This window comes from Cygnus olor, chromosome 5 (genome assembly GCF_009769625.2).
Source record: "Cygnus olor isolate bCygOlo1 chromosome 5, bCygOlo1.pri.v2, whole genome shotgun sequence".
NCBI lineage: Eukaryota > Metazoa > Chordata > Aves > Anseriformes > Anatidae > Cygnus > Cygnus olor.
In genome coordinates, this window is record NC_049173.1 from 52619270 (window position 1) to 52636400 (window position 17131).

The following is a 17131-nucleotide window of genomic DNA, read 5'->3' on the forward strand; positions in this document are numbered from 1 at the left end:
AACCTTTAGTCCTTGCTCAGCACCAATATCCTTTTCATTGCTTGACCATCCCTTCATGAAAGGTAGTGGCCTGGTAAATGTAAGTGTTCTTCTCTGCCCAGGTAATTCTTGCTCAGTCAAGGTTCCAAAGCACTGCATGTTCTTTTTCTTTTTTTTTTTTTTTTAAAGATATACTCAGGAGTTGCTGTTTATTGCCCCTTTATTGCTGTACTCCTGATTAAATTTCTGCTGTTTGCTTTTGCTAATCTTAGATGTGTTTGTATGCTCATGATAAGCTAGCAGTTGTGCATCGCAGTGTACTCAACTTGATCACATCTACATCTTCTTAGTACTGCTTTTTGTAGATCCTCTTGCTATACATGCTCTAACAAGAGCTTTAACTCTGCTTTGGAGGGCTGTCAATCACGTTCCTTTATATTTTGGAGAGAAAGGGTTTTAACGGCAGCTATATTTTGCTATCGAAGTAGAAAATGTGGTAGTTGCTAACATTGGGTTTATGGAAATTAGACACCTACATCCACCAACTCAATTTAGAATGGTGGCTTTTGCTTGCATCAATTAATCCTTAAGCTACAGGAGCATCTTCCCATTGTACGCTATTCTGGATTAGTTTTTGTGATTAGTTTAAGGTCTTCTTGTTCAGGCTTTTCGTGATTCCAGGGCCATCAGTTGAAGATCCGAGTATAATGGCAGGTCATCTACAAAGCACCTGGGTCTTCCTCATTCCTTATGTAAAAAATGTGATTAGTTACTGGAATCTCAGAGGATCTCTTGCTCTTTGGACTGGTGTGTGTTGTTTCAATTCACTCTGCGTCTACCAGCGAATATTTGGAGGGACTCAGCAGGAACCAAGCAAGTTGCATCAGGCTGCAGGTGAACTTGCCAGCGAGCACTCTATCTTTTTTCCAAGATTGATTAGTTTTCTTAGGTGGTATTCATTCCTAGTTACAGACTCTTTCCATGGTCATTTTATCTGCTCCGTACTTAAATAATTCCTCTTGCAATTTGGTTTCCATTTCCAGACTTAGGATGTGCTTTTCAGTGCATCCCTTCAGTGTCAACGTGGCAGTGATTTCTATCAAGCTTGCTCTTGTGGTGAAAGTTCTCAAACTTGCTGAGAGTCTGCTAATGAGTTGCAATTGCGTGGCTTTACTTGATTTGTTTTTGTGTCATGCACAGTTAAGGTACCTGGTTAAGTAACCTGTGAACCCAGAGTTTATGACTGCTGAAAGAAAGCAAATGGCATGTCAGCAGTCTAGAGCTGACTTTAAAAAGAAAAATTGTTTCAGTAAACTATGTGCCTATAACAACAGGATATATTGTTTTTACGTTTTACTGAAACAGGCAGTTATAATAGAAAGGTTATTTATTATTTTCCATGCTGGTTCAGATATGTAGCCGTCTTTCTGCAGAGTCTGTTAAATTGAGTTGTTAGATCCTATTACAAACGTGCAGAGGTAGGTCTGATTTGATGACCGGGATATACCCTGGCCACAGCTTAATTTACACGGGTGGGTTCCCTAAAAGAACTGTGTGAGTAAATTGACCTTTATATCTATGATTAGCACAAAGTAAGAGTGGAACCCGAATCCTTCTTAAATCAATTGATAAAGGAAAGAAGTATCAAGTGCTGGGATAATTTTGCAACACAGATGTTCAAGTGACCGTGGATATCTTAACTGGGCATTTCGAGCTTAATTGTAGGAAATAACTTCGCTTGGACTTGCAGCAGTATGGGGAAGGGTCTGTAAAATATCTGTTGTTGCTTTTCTGTTGTATAAATGTGCCTTATACACCTGTATGGGATGACTGACAAGATGCTAAATTTGGTGTGAAGGAAATTTCAAGAAGTAGCATGCCTGTATTTGTCCTGTTTTTCCTCCTTCATATCTCTATTTGAAACTGTAATTTTTCAAATCCGCTGGTCAAATATTGTTACCATGTTTGACAAATCATGCAGTTCCTGTAATTAAGATACTAATTTGGAAGCGATTTATGACCATTCTTATGTCTCCTGTTTTTGTTTTGTTTCAGTTAGCAAAGCGTGGAATGAAGGTGGCTCTAATCAGCAGGTCAAAAGAAAAACTGGACCAGGTTTCTAGTGAAATAAGTGAGTTGAAAACTTCTTTTCTAAATGTCGCATGCATGCTTATAGATAAAAATAAATGCGACTACATGTGAATTTATTACAGGCTAATATATACAGCTCTAATTAAAAAAAAAAAAAAGGTTCTTGTGCGCAGTGCAAATGTTACAGATGTAAGTAATAAAGAACTTGCTGACTAATTTTACAGGTGTTCTTATTTAACTTCTGAGAACAGTAGAGTTTAATTCTGGAATACATACTTCCAAGACTGTTAGTCTTGCGAAAGAACAGCCTGCCAGGTCAGACAAAAATACCACCTATTGCCATAGTAGGAGTCTAAAATCATAATGAAGAGAGAAACATATAGCCATTGCCTCACCTGAATATGCAGTTTGAAGCAAATTTGATTTCATGGGCTTCAACCACAAAGGTGGTTTCTTTGTAACTCAGTCATTGAATACATGTTCCTTATGATTCTCATTGTAGTATCAAGTAGGCACATTTATTGTGGGTGGGTGGGTGTGGTCATCTTCCCCTCACTTCCCTTCCATTTTCATTTTGTTTTGGGTAAACTACTCAAAGATCACTTTTAAGAGCTGTGAGCTCACTTGGGCTCAAGTGTACGTAGTCATTAGAATATGGGGAATGAGCGAATGTGCTGAAGAACCTGTACTAGGGATTGTTTCTTCAGTAAGCATGTAGTAAATGATTGTGTAAAAAAAAAAAGCAAACAAAAAAAATCCACCCAGTAACTTAAGTATTCCAGTCACAAATGTAAAATCGTTATTTGTACAGGGTCAGTTAGGCTCGTCATGTTTCTTGCTGACAAATGTTTTTCCAACCAAACTGAAGTATAGTCATAATGCACAAGAATTCATATTGTAATCTACATCTTTTATTAAGGCAGATTTAATGTGAAGCTATTAGTTTATGCAGAGTGTGTCAAGATGAAGTGAGAAATGTAGTCTTGCGTGTAGAGGTTTTTGATAAGTAGGAGTGGGAGTCATATACTATAAAGCACATCTCTCAGTATAATGATGTTGGGTACCAAAACCTTTAAGATCCTGCTTCTGTTACCCTCCCTTGTTTTTTCCTACTTTCCTAAATGGTTTGTGTACATAATACAGGTAAGTGTAAGAGCTGTCTTTCCAAGGACATAACAGACTCAAGCCAAAATAATACAGTTAAAATGTTTATTAAATTTGCTAGTGGCACTGCTTTACTATAAAGTATAATCTAGAAGTAACCTCAACAAACTCTCCTCTACTAAGTTGTAATGGGTTGCATAGTGAATGTGATGATGACTAAGTCACTCAAGGGCTTCAGCTTGTTTCATGACTATTTTACTAGTTTGCTGAAAAACAGAGGGCATACAGTTCTCTGGATGGGTTCAAATGTATGTACCTGTAGTGTCCATTGTAGGATGAAACTGTTTCCTTGACAGAAAAGTCTTCGTGTGTATATCTATGGTAGAGAGCATCCTTAGAGCGCAGATGGCATCAGGTCCTACCTTCTGCTAGTCTGGAAGTAATTGTCCCTGTTCGTTAGCATCCTGCATTTCAGGATGTTGCTGCAGTGACTGACCATACCTGTGATACTCTAGTCAATACAGTCACAGGGGAAATGTGAGAGTAGAGGTATCACTGCTCGGGTAACCTGTGTGAGTACCGAAGCTTACTGCAAATACCTAAGTAAGCTGCAACTACACAGTCTTTTTGGTGGCTGACTGCAGTAGCTGGATAGTAGTTTGCATATGTGGGCATATGCAGTCACATTTTTTACTACACTGTATAGAGGTGTCTTGCTAAGCAAATGTAATTGATAAAAGTATCTACAAATATCTTGTTCTGGAATCAAATGGTTTTTAGCATGAAATGACAAGCCTCCTGAAAGCGGTCATCACCCTTTCTGTACCAGTCTGGAAATCTCTTCCTCCTTGGGACTTAAGCATGATGCTGACAAGACAGATAAATCTACTGCTTTGAGCTTCCAGCACTGAAATTATGGCTGCTAGGAGAGTTTTTCAGATTTTAAAAAATAAGTACATCTACCTTCGTAGAGCAGCCTGTAATACATAATTACTGTTAGGCCTCACCCAAACATTTTTCTGCTTTCTTTCCTAAACCATTCCGAAATGAGATGACTCATATTGGGTTTTCAGAACATTCTTTTGACAACACTGAGCTAGTGAAATGTATACCTTGTTCATTGTAGCATATGCTAAAGGATTAGGATAGTCTGCATAATCAAGCATGTCTGAATCGTGCTTTCAGGTCCTGATAGGCTTTAGCTGGACAAAGTTTTCTTGTCGTCAGGCTCCTGTGATCTCTGCAGTCTGTTCAGATGTTGTCATATATAAGGTGGGAAAGTGTGTTTTTTGTATTATTTTTTTAAGAGCTAATGCTTTAACTATCCAGCTGCTTCCCTTGCAGACTCCTAAGGTAGATTTATACTTCTTCATGCTGGTCCTGCAGTTGTTCTTCAAACAGAGCCAAGCTTGATCGTTTCAAGTAATGACCCCTAATCACTTGAAAGCAGAATGGCTGTTTAACTCTGAATAATTCCAGTTCTTTGAGTTGTGTGAGCCATGCATGTTTTCTGTTCCTTTGTTATTTTCACTGACCAGAGTCCCGCTGATACTAGCTACAGGTTAGATGCCCTCTGCCACAAATAACGAGAAGGTTTCTGAGGATCAGGTACATTCATTCTTTTCAGAAGAATCCTTTCTTGTGCTCTTTGAATGTACTTACATTAGAAGTTATATCCACGTACAAAGCGCAAGTTGCATAAGCACCGTTGTAAGAGAAGTGCTGATGGGACTTTATGAATGGTAAATGCCAGCTGACCTGAATTAGATTTTTTTTTGGTGTGTGTGTGTGTCCGCATGTGCACATTAAACTGGCTGTACTGGTGTAACAAGAAAGCCAACTGTCCTGAACTTGTAGCTCAGTTTGATCAATGAAAGTTAGTGGATGAAGTGTAAGTACTTCAAGATTTCAGGCACACTGGAAAGTCTCCTACAAGCACGTTGTAAAGCTGAGTTTGTTTGCAGAATGCTTAGGTGCTGTAGGATTTGACACAAAAAAGAAATTCTCCTTTGTGTCCTGTCAATGATAGGACTTAGGCCACAGAATGAAGAAAAGATTTTGAATTTCATTTTAAGTGATTGTGGTCTGCATCTGCATGAAGTTGCATAGGTTTTTCTTTAATTAAAATATCCTTATAGGAACACTGACTTACTAGGTTCACTCTGCAAAATTCTTGATCTAGTTTAGTTCATAATACATCAATGTTCCACAACCATTTTTTAAGGTGTCTGTTGCATTATGATGTTAAACACTTAAGCAGGGAATGCGCTGTAAAGAGAGCTTGCCAGTAGGGAAATTGCCAAAAGAGGAATTTGGTATTCGTACACGTTCTTAGCTTGTGGCTTCACAGGACAGGTGGTAGAGTTGCGAGTGACCTGTGAGGAGACAAGAAAAGGCAAGTCATTGTTTTCCAGTCTTTAATGCTGCTTAAGAATTGCTGTCCAAAACTTTGATGGTTTTGTACCTTAAGTCACTGATTTTTAGATTTTGATTATGTTTTGTAAAAGCTGTGCTAGCTGACTATTTACTTCTGTTTCCTTAGCTCATTGTGTAGTGTTCTGGAAGTTGCTTGGTCATGGTAGATTCATCTTGAACTACTCTGTAATCCAGAGACTTCAGCTGCATCATAAGCCGGTAGCTTTCCTGTTTAGAATTGGGACCTATCGTGCTCACACTGCTCTGGTGCGATTGCTAGTAAGCACAAGGAAGGAGTGGGGTGTGGTGCCAAAACCAGAAACATTCCTTCTGTTTCCTAGGCAGATGGGTCTTACTGGTTTTTTTCCCAGCTTTCTTGATAACAAAGTTGTGGATGGCATTCTGAAGCGGGTCTGATGCTGATAACTTTGCTCGTGCCTGAAGCGTTGCTGTGATCTACTGATACAAATGGCCAGCGACCTGCTCTGGCAAATCTGTCCTCTGCACAAGTTTTCCCAGGCTGTAGCTCAGCTGCATCTACCTTGGAGTGCTTTGCCACGCGATCTCCGACCTGTCACTGGCATTTTCTCCCTCCTGCCCTGGTAAATCCTTCCCACCAGCTCTGAGAGGCAAGGAGAAGTATTTGAATTTAATAGAGGAGGCTGTAGAGCAGACATGCTCGATGAGGAAGGGGACATCATCTTCTTACTTTTCTTGCATAGGATTGACAAGGTTCACTTTCCTGAGCTTAACTTGAAGACTAACTGTGTCTGGCAGTTATTTTGACCTTTTGTGATCTACTTCAAGGTAAATTAATGTTTGCAGCCTTCCATCATCTGAGCTAGCTTCGGCTTGACGTTCTCTGTATCCTCCTATATTTCTTGGACTTGACAAAATGGCTTCAAATATTTTGAACTTGTCTTGGTGCACTGAAGTCACATTTCACATGCTATACCATAAGGATCTTGGATTCAAAATGGGCTCTTGGTCTTCACTTGGAAAAAAAGTTTCCCTTGGATGAAGTGAAGGTCATTTCCCATGGGTTTGTCGTGAATTGTGCCAGCCACTTACTCGACGAGCAGCTGTCAGACACTGTAGAGAGCTGAAGAAGGATTCACACTCAAATTTTTATTAATTTTTCAGTAAATGAAATGAGGAACCCTGCATACTATCAACATGACGTGTAAAAGAGTGAGTGTGTAGGGAGCTTATTTTTAATTTTTTTAAGAGTCCTGCTTCTGTGTTTTTTCCCCCAGTCCCTCTTTTATCTGTTTCTCTTATATTTTCTCAGTGAAACTTTGCCCAGATTTGTGTTTAAAAAAAAAAACAAAAAACAAAAAAAACCTGACCAGAATCTTTGAAGAGAAATATTTGACAGGTGTCCAGCAAACTGCAGAATGCAGTCCTGGAACAAGTCCACCCTTTGGGGGAATTTTGAGGCAGCAACAAGGTAGGAAGAGCCAAGAGTAAAACATTCTGCAGGTGACTAGTAAAATTCTTGCAAATCATTGCTTTTTCTTCACACATGGCAAGACCGAGGTCTTCTCTTGCAGACAGAAGAACTGGAAGCGTGCTGGCTGTGAGAGCAGTGAGACTGTTTCTGTGCAGTGTTTGTTGTGTTGATTGCTTGTGAACACACACATTCCAGGAGAAGAAAATGTGGAAAGATTATTTGAATGTGAATTAGGTGCTTTGCATTTCCTTTGCTGACTATAAATTACAGCAGAAGTAGCCTCTTCCACGCCTTAAATACTGTGTATATTGTGTCTACAGATTCAGGAATAACTGTCCTGTTGGTGTCTTGAGCCATAATATTTTAGCTGCTAGGTAATTAAATTGATAGGGCAGCTGACTTGCTCAGGAGTTTTGAAATCCTGACTAAAGAAGCAGGAGGAATTAGTTATCCCCACAGACATTCAGGGTCACTGCTGCCTCTGCTTGGCAATAGCGGAGTGGGGAAGAGCTTGCGTTTTCTTTAATGCACAGAAACTTAATGACTTTCTCTGCTTAAAAACATACAAAAAAAAAACAACACAAAGAAACCCAACTATTTGTAACATGCTTTTGTGGATGCCAAAAATGAGAGCTCTTTTTGTTAACACAGAAGCTGCGATATATTGCTTATCACTTTCAGCAACAAAGTAAACTTAGTATTACATGGAAAATGAATACTGGATTGTTTTCACTGAGTGAAAGTCTGCATTGCAAATCTGTTTTAAGGCACGGGGTGGAAATCCTATTGTCTGAGAGATTTAAAATCGGGACTTCTAAGAGGCTCTAGAGGGACCAGCCTCTCTCTGGCACAAGGAGAGGACTGGATGATCCACACAGTGCTGTCTTCCTTCTACAACTTCACTACACAGGTGACTTCTTTAGCAAGTTGAATTCCATTACAGCAAGTCCTTTCTGTCTGTCAAAGCTGTAAAAATCCGCAACACACTTCACAGCTAAAGAAATGCTGATAGCCACTTCTGTGTTTTTCAGGAGCATGTTGTGGCAAGGAAAATAATGACAGTTACTAGTTCTACACAGAGAAAGGAGACTCAGTTGATCTGTTTTTCACTACAGATTCTTAAGGAAAAAAAAAGATTATAAAAAATAGATAACTTAAAATAGTTCAACTAATGGATACAAGTACGCTAAACAGGTCTTGCAGCCAACATGTGCAATGCTTGCAGTGCTGAACTGTGTGTTATGCTATTTTATGTATTTTATGCAATTACTGAACTAATTAACAATGTATTTTCTCTTGCAACTAATGCTTCGGAAAACCCTGAAGTCTGTGCTTTTAAGTGCCAGGCTTTTGACTGCACTTTCTTCTGTGGATGCCAAATCCAGATGAAACTATCAGGGACTTAACAAATAATACTGAATAACTGAGAAGCTGTTGGCTTTAATTCATGCGGAGTGACTGACTTAAATGTCCTGAAATTGTCTTGAGAGTAAAGGCATTTTTTTTTGTTAATCCCTAGTATGATACCTTTCTGTCTCTGTAAGTGACTCTTAAATTCTTCTAAATAATCTTCTAAATAGCATACTAAATAATTCTTCTGGTCATTCTGGAGTTCAGTGTGTTTAATTTGAATCTGAGGAGTTAAAAAAGGGGAGGGAGGTCATCATTACTGTTGCTTTTAATGGCAAGGGCTGAAGAAAGTAGACTTTTATTTGCAGAATTGTTTTTAAAAAAAATCAGCTTTATATACATCATGCATATACGTTGTCACAATCACACCTTAACAATTATTATAGGAAGTATTCAAAACAGGCCGTGTGCTATTCCTAAAGTGGAACGCCATTCCTTTAGTGAACTAAAAATAGTTTTCTCCATGCCGTATAAAACCCAGTACCACCAATGAACATCAAAAAAAAAAAGTCTTGGAGGGGCAGTTGAAAGTAGCAGCAGGGAAACAGGAGGGAAGGAACTGAATTTGTGCTGTCTGTCGCGTAACATTGATCTTCCCCTACCTCTCCTTGCACTTACCTCTGCACCAGTCTGCGACTGCACCCTAGCAAATTCTTTGTGAAACTTCAGCCCTAGTGGATACTGTAAGGCAGCAGCAGGGACAACTACACGCTGTCAAGGTGAGACTTGTGGGTGGGCAGCACTCCTGACCCGTGCAAGGGCAGTCACGCTCTGTGTCCGTGGGTGCAACTTCCATGCCTTACCTGCAGACCCGTTTCAGCAGACTGGAGCGAGGAGGGGTGCGCGGCGAGCAGCAGAGCTGTGCTTGTGTTTCCTGCGGAAATAACGTTGACGTTTGGAAGCGCTGGCCTTGCTTGGCTGTGCGGCCCCCCTGGCTGTTCGCGTGTGCAGCTGTTTTCGCAGGCTGCTTGATGCTGTATTTTTAGTTAGCTGTGTAATTGGGGCAAGCTTGATTTAGGAAAGCTTACAATATTGAGCATAATATTTGGGTGAATGGGCTTATTGATTGATCCTGTGTGTTGCTAAGAATGTTCTTCTGACTTGATAAGTGTATCTTTGAAATGATGTATTTTGATGTGATGGGATTCAGGGGAGCAAGTAGAGGCAAGTGTTAATAAAGCACGTTTTCTTCCTATATTTTGTAGTAACAGCACTGTTCAGGCACATTATAAAAACTTAAATGTTCCATATGGCTGAAGGGTTCGTGGACTTTGGCTTTAAAATCCATTTTCTGTCTCATTTAAAGCTGAGAAGTGAGGAATTGATTTGTGTGTGTGTACTGAAACTTAAAGCTGTATAACCATTTTAACATTATAAATAAGGTCTGACATCTTTTCTGTTCTATGCTTGGATTAGATTAAGTATTCACTTTTTAAAGGACATTGTGCAATTAGTACAGTGTATAAGGAATTCCCTGGCAGTGGTGCTTGTGTAGTAGAATGAAAGGAATCTGGCCCTATTCTTCAGTGCTTGACCAAATGTGTATATGCACATGCTTTGAAGAGTGTGTTTTAACACAACAAGTTCTGTTAAATCGTAGGTAGGCATCTCGTGATGCTATACAGAAACTGATGCAGTATGGTGTTCCTACATGGAGACTTCTGTGCAAAACAGGTGCAAACAGAGCTTTCTTTTAGGTATATTGCAACTGTTTATTATTCTTTTGGTCACCAGTACACTGTTTCAGAGTTTTATAAGAATATCCATAACTTACGGAGGGGTTTCCATTTGGTTACCTATCTGTTGCCGCGTATCTGCTGCCCTTCTGAACACCCACGTTCTCTTCCATTGTGTCTCCGTTGTGAAACATCCCTCTGAATTACGGTCAGCAGTGACTCTTCCCTATCTTTGGAGCTGCTGTGCAGGCACTGGGTCTTGTTTCCTCTTCCACTTTTCACCAAAGAGACAAGTGTGATCTGTCCTTTGGGACAAGGGCTGATACAGCTGCACAAATAGGGCATCGCATCTCTTCTGGAAGGCCAGTGGTTTAGGTATTCAGTATGTCAGTGGACTTGGTAATTCAAACAAATAAAACACAGGTGGTTCCAGGGACTTTGCTCTAATCACCCTTTTTCTATCTGCTCTACTGTGATCTTGTTCTGAAGGCTGTTGCAGGTTCTCCAAGGTTTCTGCTTTTTTTTTTTTTCAAATAGGTGTCCCCAGGTGCCTCTGGTTATTCTGTATTTCACTGTGTCTATATTTTGTATCCCACTTCAAATATCTTACTCAATGAAGTCCAAGATACTGGGAAACTTAAAACCTTCAGGTCACCATTCTTCTGTAAGGCAAAGCTCATACCTTGCAATCTTAAGTTCCTACAGAATGACCAGACAAAACTACATCTTGTTGCACCTTAAAATCAGCCAGGTATTTCTGTCTGGGGAATAACATCAGTGTGTAGCAACAACCTGCTCTCACCAGTCTGGAAGTTATTTGATGGTCCTGGAAAACAGATTCCATGTGTACATGGCATTCAGTATGCTACTTCTGTGAACTCTGAAAGGCCCAAAGTGGATACATTCCTGAAAGAAACGCCTCTGCCTTAATAAATAAATAAATTGTAGAGCTATCTGCAGCCACTCTATAGTCTTAAATTCTTCTTCATGTCTGCTGTGCATAGATGCAGTACTAAACACGCAGGAGGTTTTTGTGTTTTGACTTCTTCTCTGTACTTCTTTAGAAGGTATTGCAAGATAACAAACTCTGCTTCTAGAGGCTTGGATACTGGATTAGTGTGAGTCTTGCCACTGCTGTGATACTGGAAATATGAGGTTTTCATTTGTGAACGGTAGTTGAATCACCTTACTTTTACTTGACCAAACTTCTTTCCTGTGTGCTGAAGAGTGGAGAGATGTTTTTTGTCTCCTGCCACTGCTTTGCTTGCATCTCCGGCCACCCTGAAGCTACGGACCAAGTGAAACTCCTGTTACGTTTTTGCAAGCAGTTTCTTTACCACATTGCTGTGGCAGTGATGTTTCTGTCAGACTGAATGTAAACAGCTGAGATTCTCCTGTTCTAGCAAGAGTTTTCAAATGCAACCCTGAGCTTGCAATCACTGTTCCCAATACCTCCTCAGTGTGGACCTCAGATGCTTGATCCTGAACCTCCCTGTTGCAAAGTTGCCTGGATTTGTTTCAAAATATGCAGCATAAATCATGCTGCTGTAGCCAAATGCTTTTAACATTATTACTATTATTTTTCTTTATGGATAATCTTCTAGTTTTCCTGTTCCTGCAGGGTTTTTGACCACAGACCCCATTAACACTGATGCTGCCTCTGTCATGTAAACAGCGCTGCTTCTCCTGAGCACCAGGCTGAGGTCTGTTTGCATTTGCAGTGAGGTACACAAGGCTACTCCTCTGGGCGAACATTCTTTCAAGTGCAGTTTATTTGGGTGTGAAAATTTCATTTCCTTAGTGTTTTTTTAGCTTGTCCACCAAGATGTCAGCTAAGGGAGGGCTGCTGCTTTCAGCTACTTGTTTCCAAAAAAATAAACTTTAAAATGTTACCTCCCAGCCACTTTCCAGTACTTTTTTTTTGCTCTCCAGAACTTCCATGATCTTTAATTTTTTTATACAACATTGACTAAAATCAGGAGTTTATGAAGACTATGCGATCTGAACTAATAGCATAGCACATCATTTCTTTTCCAAGTGTGAGTGTACTCAGTCCTGTGCTAAGAAGCATTTGAAACACCAGTCCCAAAGGCGAAACACCAGATTCGCTTGTCAATATATCAGCGAGAACGCTGGACACACGGGCACATAATATCAGCTGCTTCAGACGTTCTGGTTGCTGACTGCAAAAAATGGTTTGTCCTTTCCTTCCCTGTGGCCCCTGAGAACCTCAGGGTCTTTGAGCTGAAAGCTCTGTGAGGGAGTTGAGGTTTTCTCTTCCTGGGTGGAGAAGAGTCCAGTCACTGCTAGTTATCCTGGATTAGGATGTAGCCTTCTTGCTTCTTCCTCTGTTGCACTTCGTTTCAGTCTTTCTGGCAGATAAAACAAGGATATGTGCTACTGTCTTTTCTAGCCCATCTCTTTGAAGGCATCTTAATTGTTAAGATCAAGCAGACTCCCTTTTCTGGTGTTCCTACAGAGCAGAGCACACCTGTTCTGCTCTGCACCTCGTGCTCTGACTACTAGCACAAGCATACGCAGCAGTGACTTAATGCTGTCTGCATCGTTACTTGGCACAGAACCATTTTACTGGATGTCTCTGCTACTCTCTTCTCCAATCAAGTGGGTTTTGCCACCTATTTCAGGTTCTGGGGCTGAGTGTGGGGACTCTGGCTGCTACGTGAAACAGGGAGGTAGAGTTGGGTCAGCGCGTGGAGTCTGCTGCTGGGGCAGGAAAATCTGGAGTGTCTGGAGCGAGCAGCTGCACAAAGACTCTGTCCTCCGGCCATACCAGTAGGCAGTCTTTTGCTTTTCGTATGCTTTATACGTTCTGCTACCTGCCATCAGCCCACAAAGGGTGCTGCGTGTTTTTGTAGGGGTATTGCGCAGCTACCTTGAATGCAGTGGCTAATTTTCTGAAGGCTTGGAGAAGTGATCGTATACGTGCAGCGGTGTGAGGGCTTTTTCTTTTTTTCTATTTATAGCATTAGGTCTTAAGATTTTTTTCTTAACTCTTCCTCTCGGCATCTCTGTAGTGATTTCAAAAAGCGTAGAGGATAAATCAGTAACAATCCAAATGAAGAGTGTTTAGCTTAGAAGGGCCAGGAACGACTGAGCAAATTTGAGGATGGTGTTTGGGTCCTTTAAACAACTTGCATTTCATGAAGCATCTGAGCGGCTGTGAAGACAGCTGCAGATACAGTAAAACAGTTAAAAATGGCATGTGAGTGGAAGTGTTCTCCTTCGGTTTCGCCCGCCCAGTCCACTTGTACATATTTGATGTGCCTACAACGTTGCCTTTAATTCAGTGTCCTGTAAGAATTTGAAATGTGTTTGTTAGATATTAGAACAGCTGTGTCCAAAAATAGAACATCCCCCCCCTCCCCAAATGTTGAACTTGATTTTCTTCTGACGCGATCACAAGACTGCTGCTGCAGTAGGGGCTTAATGCTATTTACGTCGTCATTCCACATAGCAACATCTCTCGGGGGATTTTTAAACAATGCAGCTGTTCACGAGAGATGAAGGGGTTGAGGGGTGGGGAGAGGGAAAGGAGGAGAAATTATTTCATCTGCCAGGAGGGATACTGGCGGGGGAAGGGAGGCAGCCAGAGCCCAGCGAGTTCGGTGGATTCATGATTCTGCATGAATGGACGGCAGAATCCTGGGAGCTGCGACTTCCCCTGAATGGGAAAGAGCATCACGGGAAGCTGGCTGCTTCTAATCTTTTTGTGAATGATTCTTTTCCTTCAAATTGACACCACTTTTATGAATGGCCGCGGGGGCAAAATGCTGCAAAATCTTTCCTGAGATGTATACAGCTACCTTGGGGAGCGCCAGGGTGGGAAGTTAGGCGCAGCAAAACTCAGAAATGCTTCAGTGTTAAGCTGCTGGGTTGTTCTTTTGAAGTCCGAGAGGACATCGTACTGATGTTAATTAAATGTAATTAATCTAGCTTGATGGAGGCAGAATTGCTCTTTACATGAGGAAGTTTTTATACTTCCCTTTTCTATTTCAAAATGCAGTTGGTTATATGTATTTCCCCTGTTGTGTTAAAGGAGGAGATAAAAGCATATTGGAATGGTTTTGGAGTGACTGAACTCACAGCTCTGCGCTCGTTCACCCACAAGTTCCCTGTTCTCACTGTGTTCAAAACACTGAATATTTGAAACATTTTATGGCATCGGAAGTGAGAATGCAAATGGAGGGCAATAAAGAACAGGTTTGCTTGATCTGAAGCCACTCGTTTACCATTTGCCATAAGCTGGAAGAAAGTGTCCTTGTCAAGTTGTACTTGGACACTGCTGTGTATGTGTATTTTCTGATTTCAGCATTTTTTGGCTTCTGTGCAAACCTGTATAATTTGTTTTCTTGCCATTTTCACGGTCCTGTACAAACAAAACGTGCTGAATCATTTGAGAATGTATGTTCTCACCAGAAATAGCTTAATGTTGCAAACTTCTTATGCAGGTTACATTAAAATTCAAGGATTCCTGTTGAAGACATGAAAATGTTAGTGTAACATTAGCTACTTAAAATAATGTTGTGTAAAACCACATATAGTATTAGTGTTTGAATGGTAATTCAACTACTTCAAACTTTTTAACTTTTTTTTTTTCCTAGCGGAGCAGTACGATGTGGAAACAAAAGTTATCGTGGCAGACTTTGGAGAGAGAGAAGATATTTACAATCGAATCAAAGCGGGACTGGAAGGCCTGGAGATCGGTGTTTTAGGTTTGTATCTTGTCTTTCTAAATCTTTCACACTGTGTTTTGTTTCAACACGCTTACTGACTTTTTCACATTTAAAAATTTTTTGAAAACAATTCACAAAAACTAATCACTTGCCTGACTAAAACTACGTTACTGTATGCTCAATATGCTTTTTTAGCTCCCCGATGATGCACTACACGAGCTGGTGCTTGCATGTGTGCTCAGGTTCTAGGAACTGAGGCTTATTGAGTGTTTTTTGTTATTCTGCAGTTGTTAAAGGCTCCTTTAGCTTGTGACTGCGTGCACAGTTACTTGACCCAATGCCATCTCAGAATCTGAGCAAGCTCTAGATACTTAGATTCAGCTTAGCAGTAGAGCCCTGTGGGAGAACTGGTAACTTTTAATTAAAGAGCTGTTGAAATTTAATCATTAGAATATAGCATCAAGTAACTGTCTCCTGTCTCAAAAGCTTTAAGTGCGTTCTGGTTGTGTTGGGAAGCTGGTGTCCTTCTGCTAGCAGCAGCACAATACGCCCGAGCGTGGCCTGTGACGGTGCAGAAGTGTAGGTGTTACGGGAGTCCTTGAAAAGAGAAGGCGATCCCTCCTGTTACGTCGCAGAATGTAGAACTGAAGTCATTTCGGGAAGGTGTCTATCATGTGTTAAGAGGAATTCAGCCATAACAGTGGTTTACGTGAATCTTACCTGAACTGTGGGGCAGAGGCAGTTTTATTGTTTTTTTTCTTTCTGGTTCTTTCTGTAGAAGCACACATACCTGTGCATAGCCTAGATTTCTACAGTTTATCAGTATGGGGATGGGAACCTGTCATGCTAAACATAAGGCATGACATTTTTATGAAGTCCTGTGGTTCAGATGCCTGCCAGTATGTCATCTGTTTAAGTTACTTTGTTACTACAAAACTCATTTTACTAAGCCAAAGTGCAGTAATTGGAGCTAGAACTATTCTTTTAAAAGCATATTTCAAAATAAATTTGTCACATGTGGTAATATTGTATATGAGCTCTGTTTCTAATAGATGGATCTTGCTTTATGATGCCTGCAAATAATGCCCAAGAAAATAGTATACATAAAAACTCAATTTAAAAATGCTGTAATTAAATGATGAAGCACAGAATGTTCCCTAATACTTCGGACCGATTTGAGTACGTGCAACTCATGACATCCAGTATTTAATTACTATAAAAATTCAAATCCACCTAAAATCAGAGTAAGGGCAGCTGCCAACATCTCCCCAACATGTTGCCTGTACAGTAGTTATGATAGAGCTGTGGATACCTCGTTTTTTCTTTCTGAAGGAAATAATTTCCAAAGAAACTTTGAGGATTAAAATTAATGTTTATTCTGATCTGTTGCAAGCTGTCACATAGCAATTGCGACAGAATAACGTATCATGTAAATATCTCAAAATCCAGCAAATCTTTTACTGGGTGAGGTATGTATCCAAACTGAAAAGGCTTTTTTATTTGTTAGACTGTGCTAAAGTTATGGTGATGCACAGAATCAGGAAAATCTGACTTTTTGTAGACTTTGGGCATGAAAGCAGTGAATTTGTTTCAATTTTTTTTTGTCAGCTTACTACAGGAAAATGGCATTCTTCAAACAGAGCTTGGTTATTTGCACAAGCACTTTGACTAAAAACATGGTAAAAATAGCAACTAAATGCTCGAGAGTCGTGTATTCTCTAGCTGAGTTCTTTCACCATTTTCTTGCAGCCATTGCCAATGCAGGTTTACAGATGCCTTTTTTTTCTGGCTAAGCAGGATGTTCACTTGCAATTTTAGTAGGTCTCATGCTTGAGATCATCAGATTACATGATACGTAGGATTTTTTCTTTTCCCAGATATAGCTGTATTAACAAAAACCACTTATCAGTGTAATTTTTCAGCACAGGCTATGGCTACTCTAGAAAGACCATATTTAATTTTTTTTGTGGCAATTAAATTTCATGCTTTAATGCCTTATATTTTAAATTCTGTAACGTGTTGCAATCAAGAATATAGCTTTTGCAAATTTGTGTTTTGCATGTTTTTGTGAGGAAAAACATGGGTTTAAATGAGAAGAACCACGAGGGATAAGTTCTCAGGTTACAGCATATTTTCTTCTCTTGCATCTCATCTAGAAGAATATCTATGAGAACCCTTGGCAGTATAGCACGGTTGCTGATGATCTATGGTAATTATTTTTTAACGTTGCACTTCGACACAGGAATCTCCACATATACTGCTGAAGATTGAGCTTCTGATTATATAGTTGCACCAAGTCTAACTAAAGA

General features: G+C 40.2%; 1 protein-coding gene across 1 annotated transcript in view; it reads left to right on the plus strand.

The window, feature by feature from the left end:
- Positions 1–17131, plus strand: part of HSD17B12 (hydroxysteroid 17-beta dehydrogenase 12) — a 76461-nt gene that overhangs the window by 28974 nt on the left and 30356 nt on the right. The window contains exons 3-4 of the mRNA XM_040559252.1: positions 2035–2110; positions 14751–14861. Of these exons, the coding sequence (XP_040415186.1) occupies positions 2035–2110; positions 14751–14861 (187 nt within the window). The remainder of the gene's footprint in view (positions 1–2034; positions 2111–14750; positions 14862–17131) is intronic.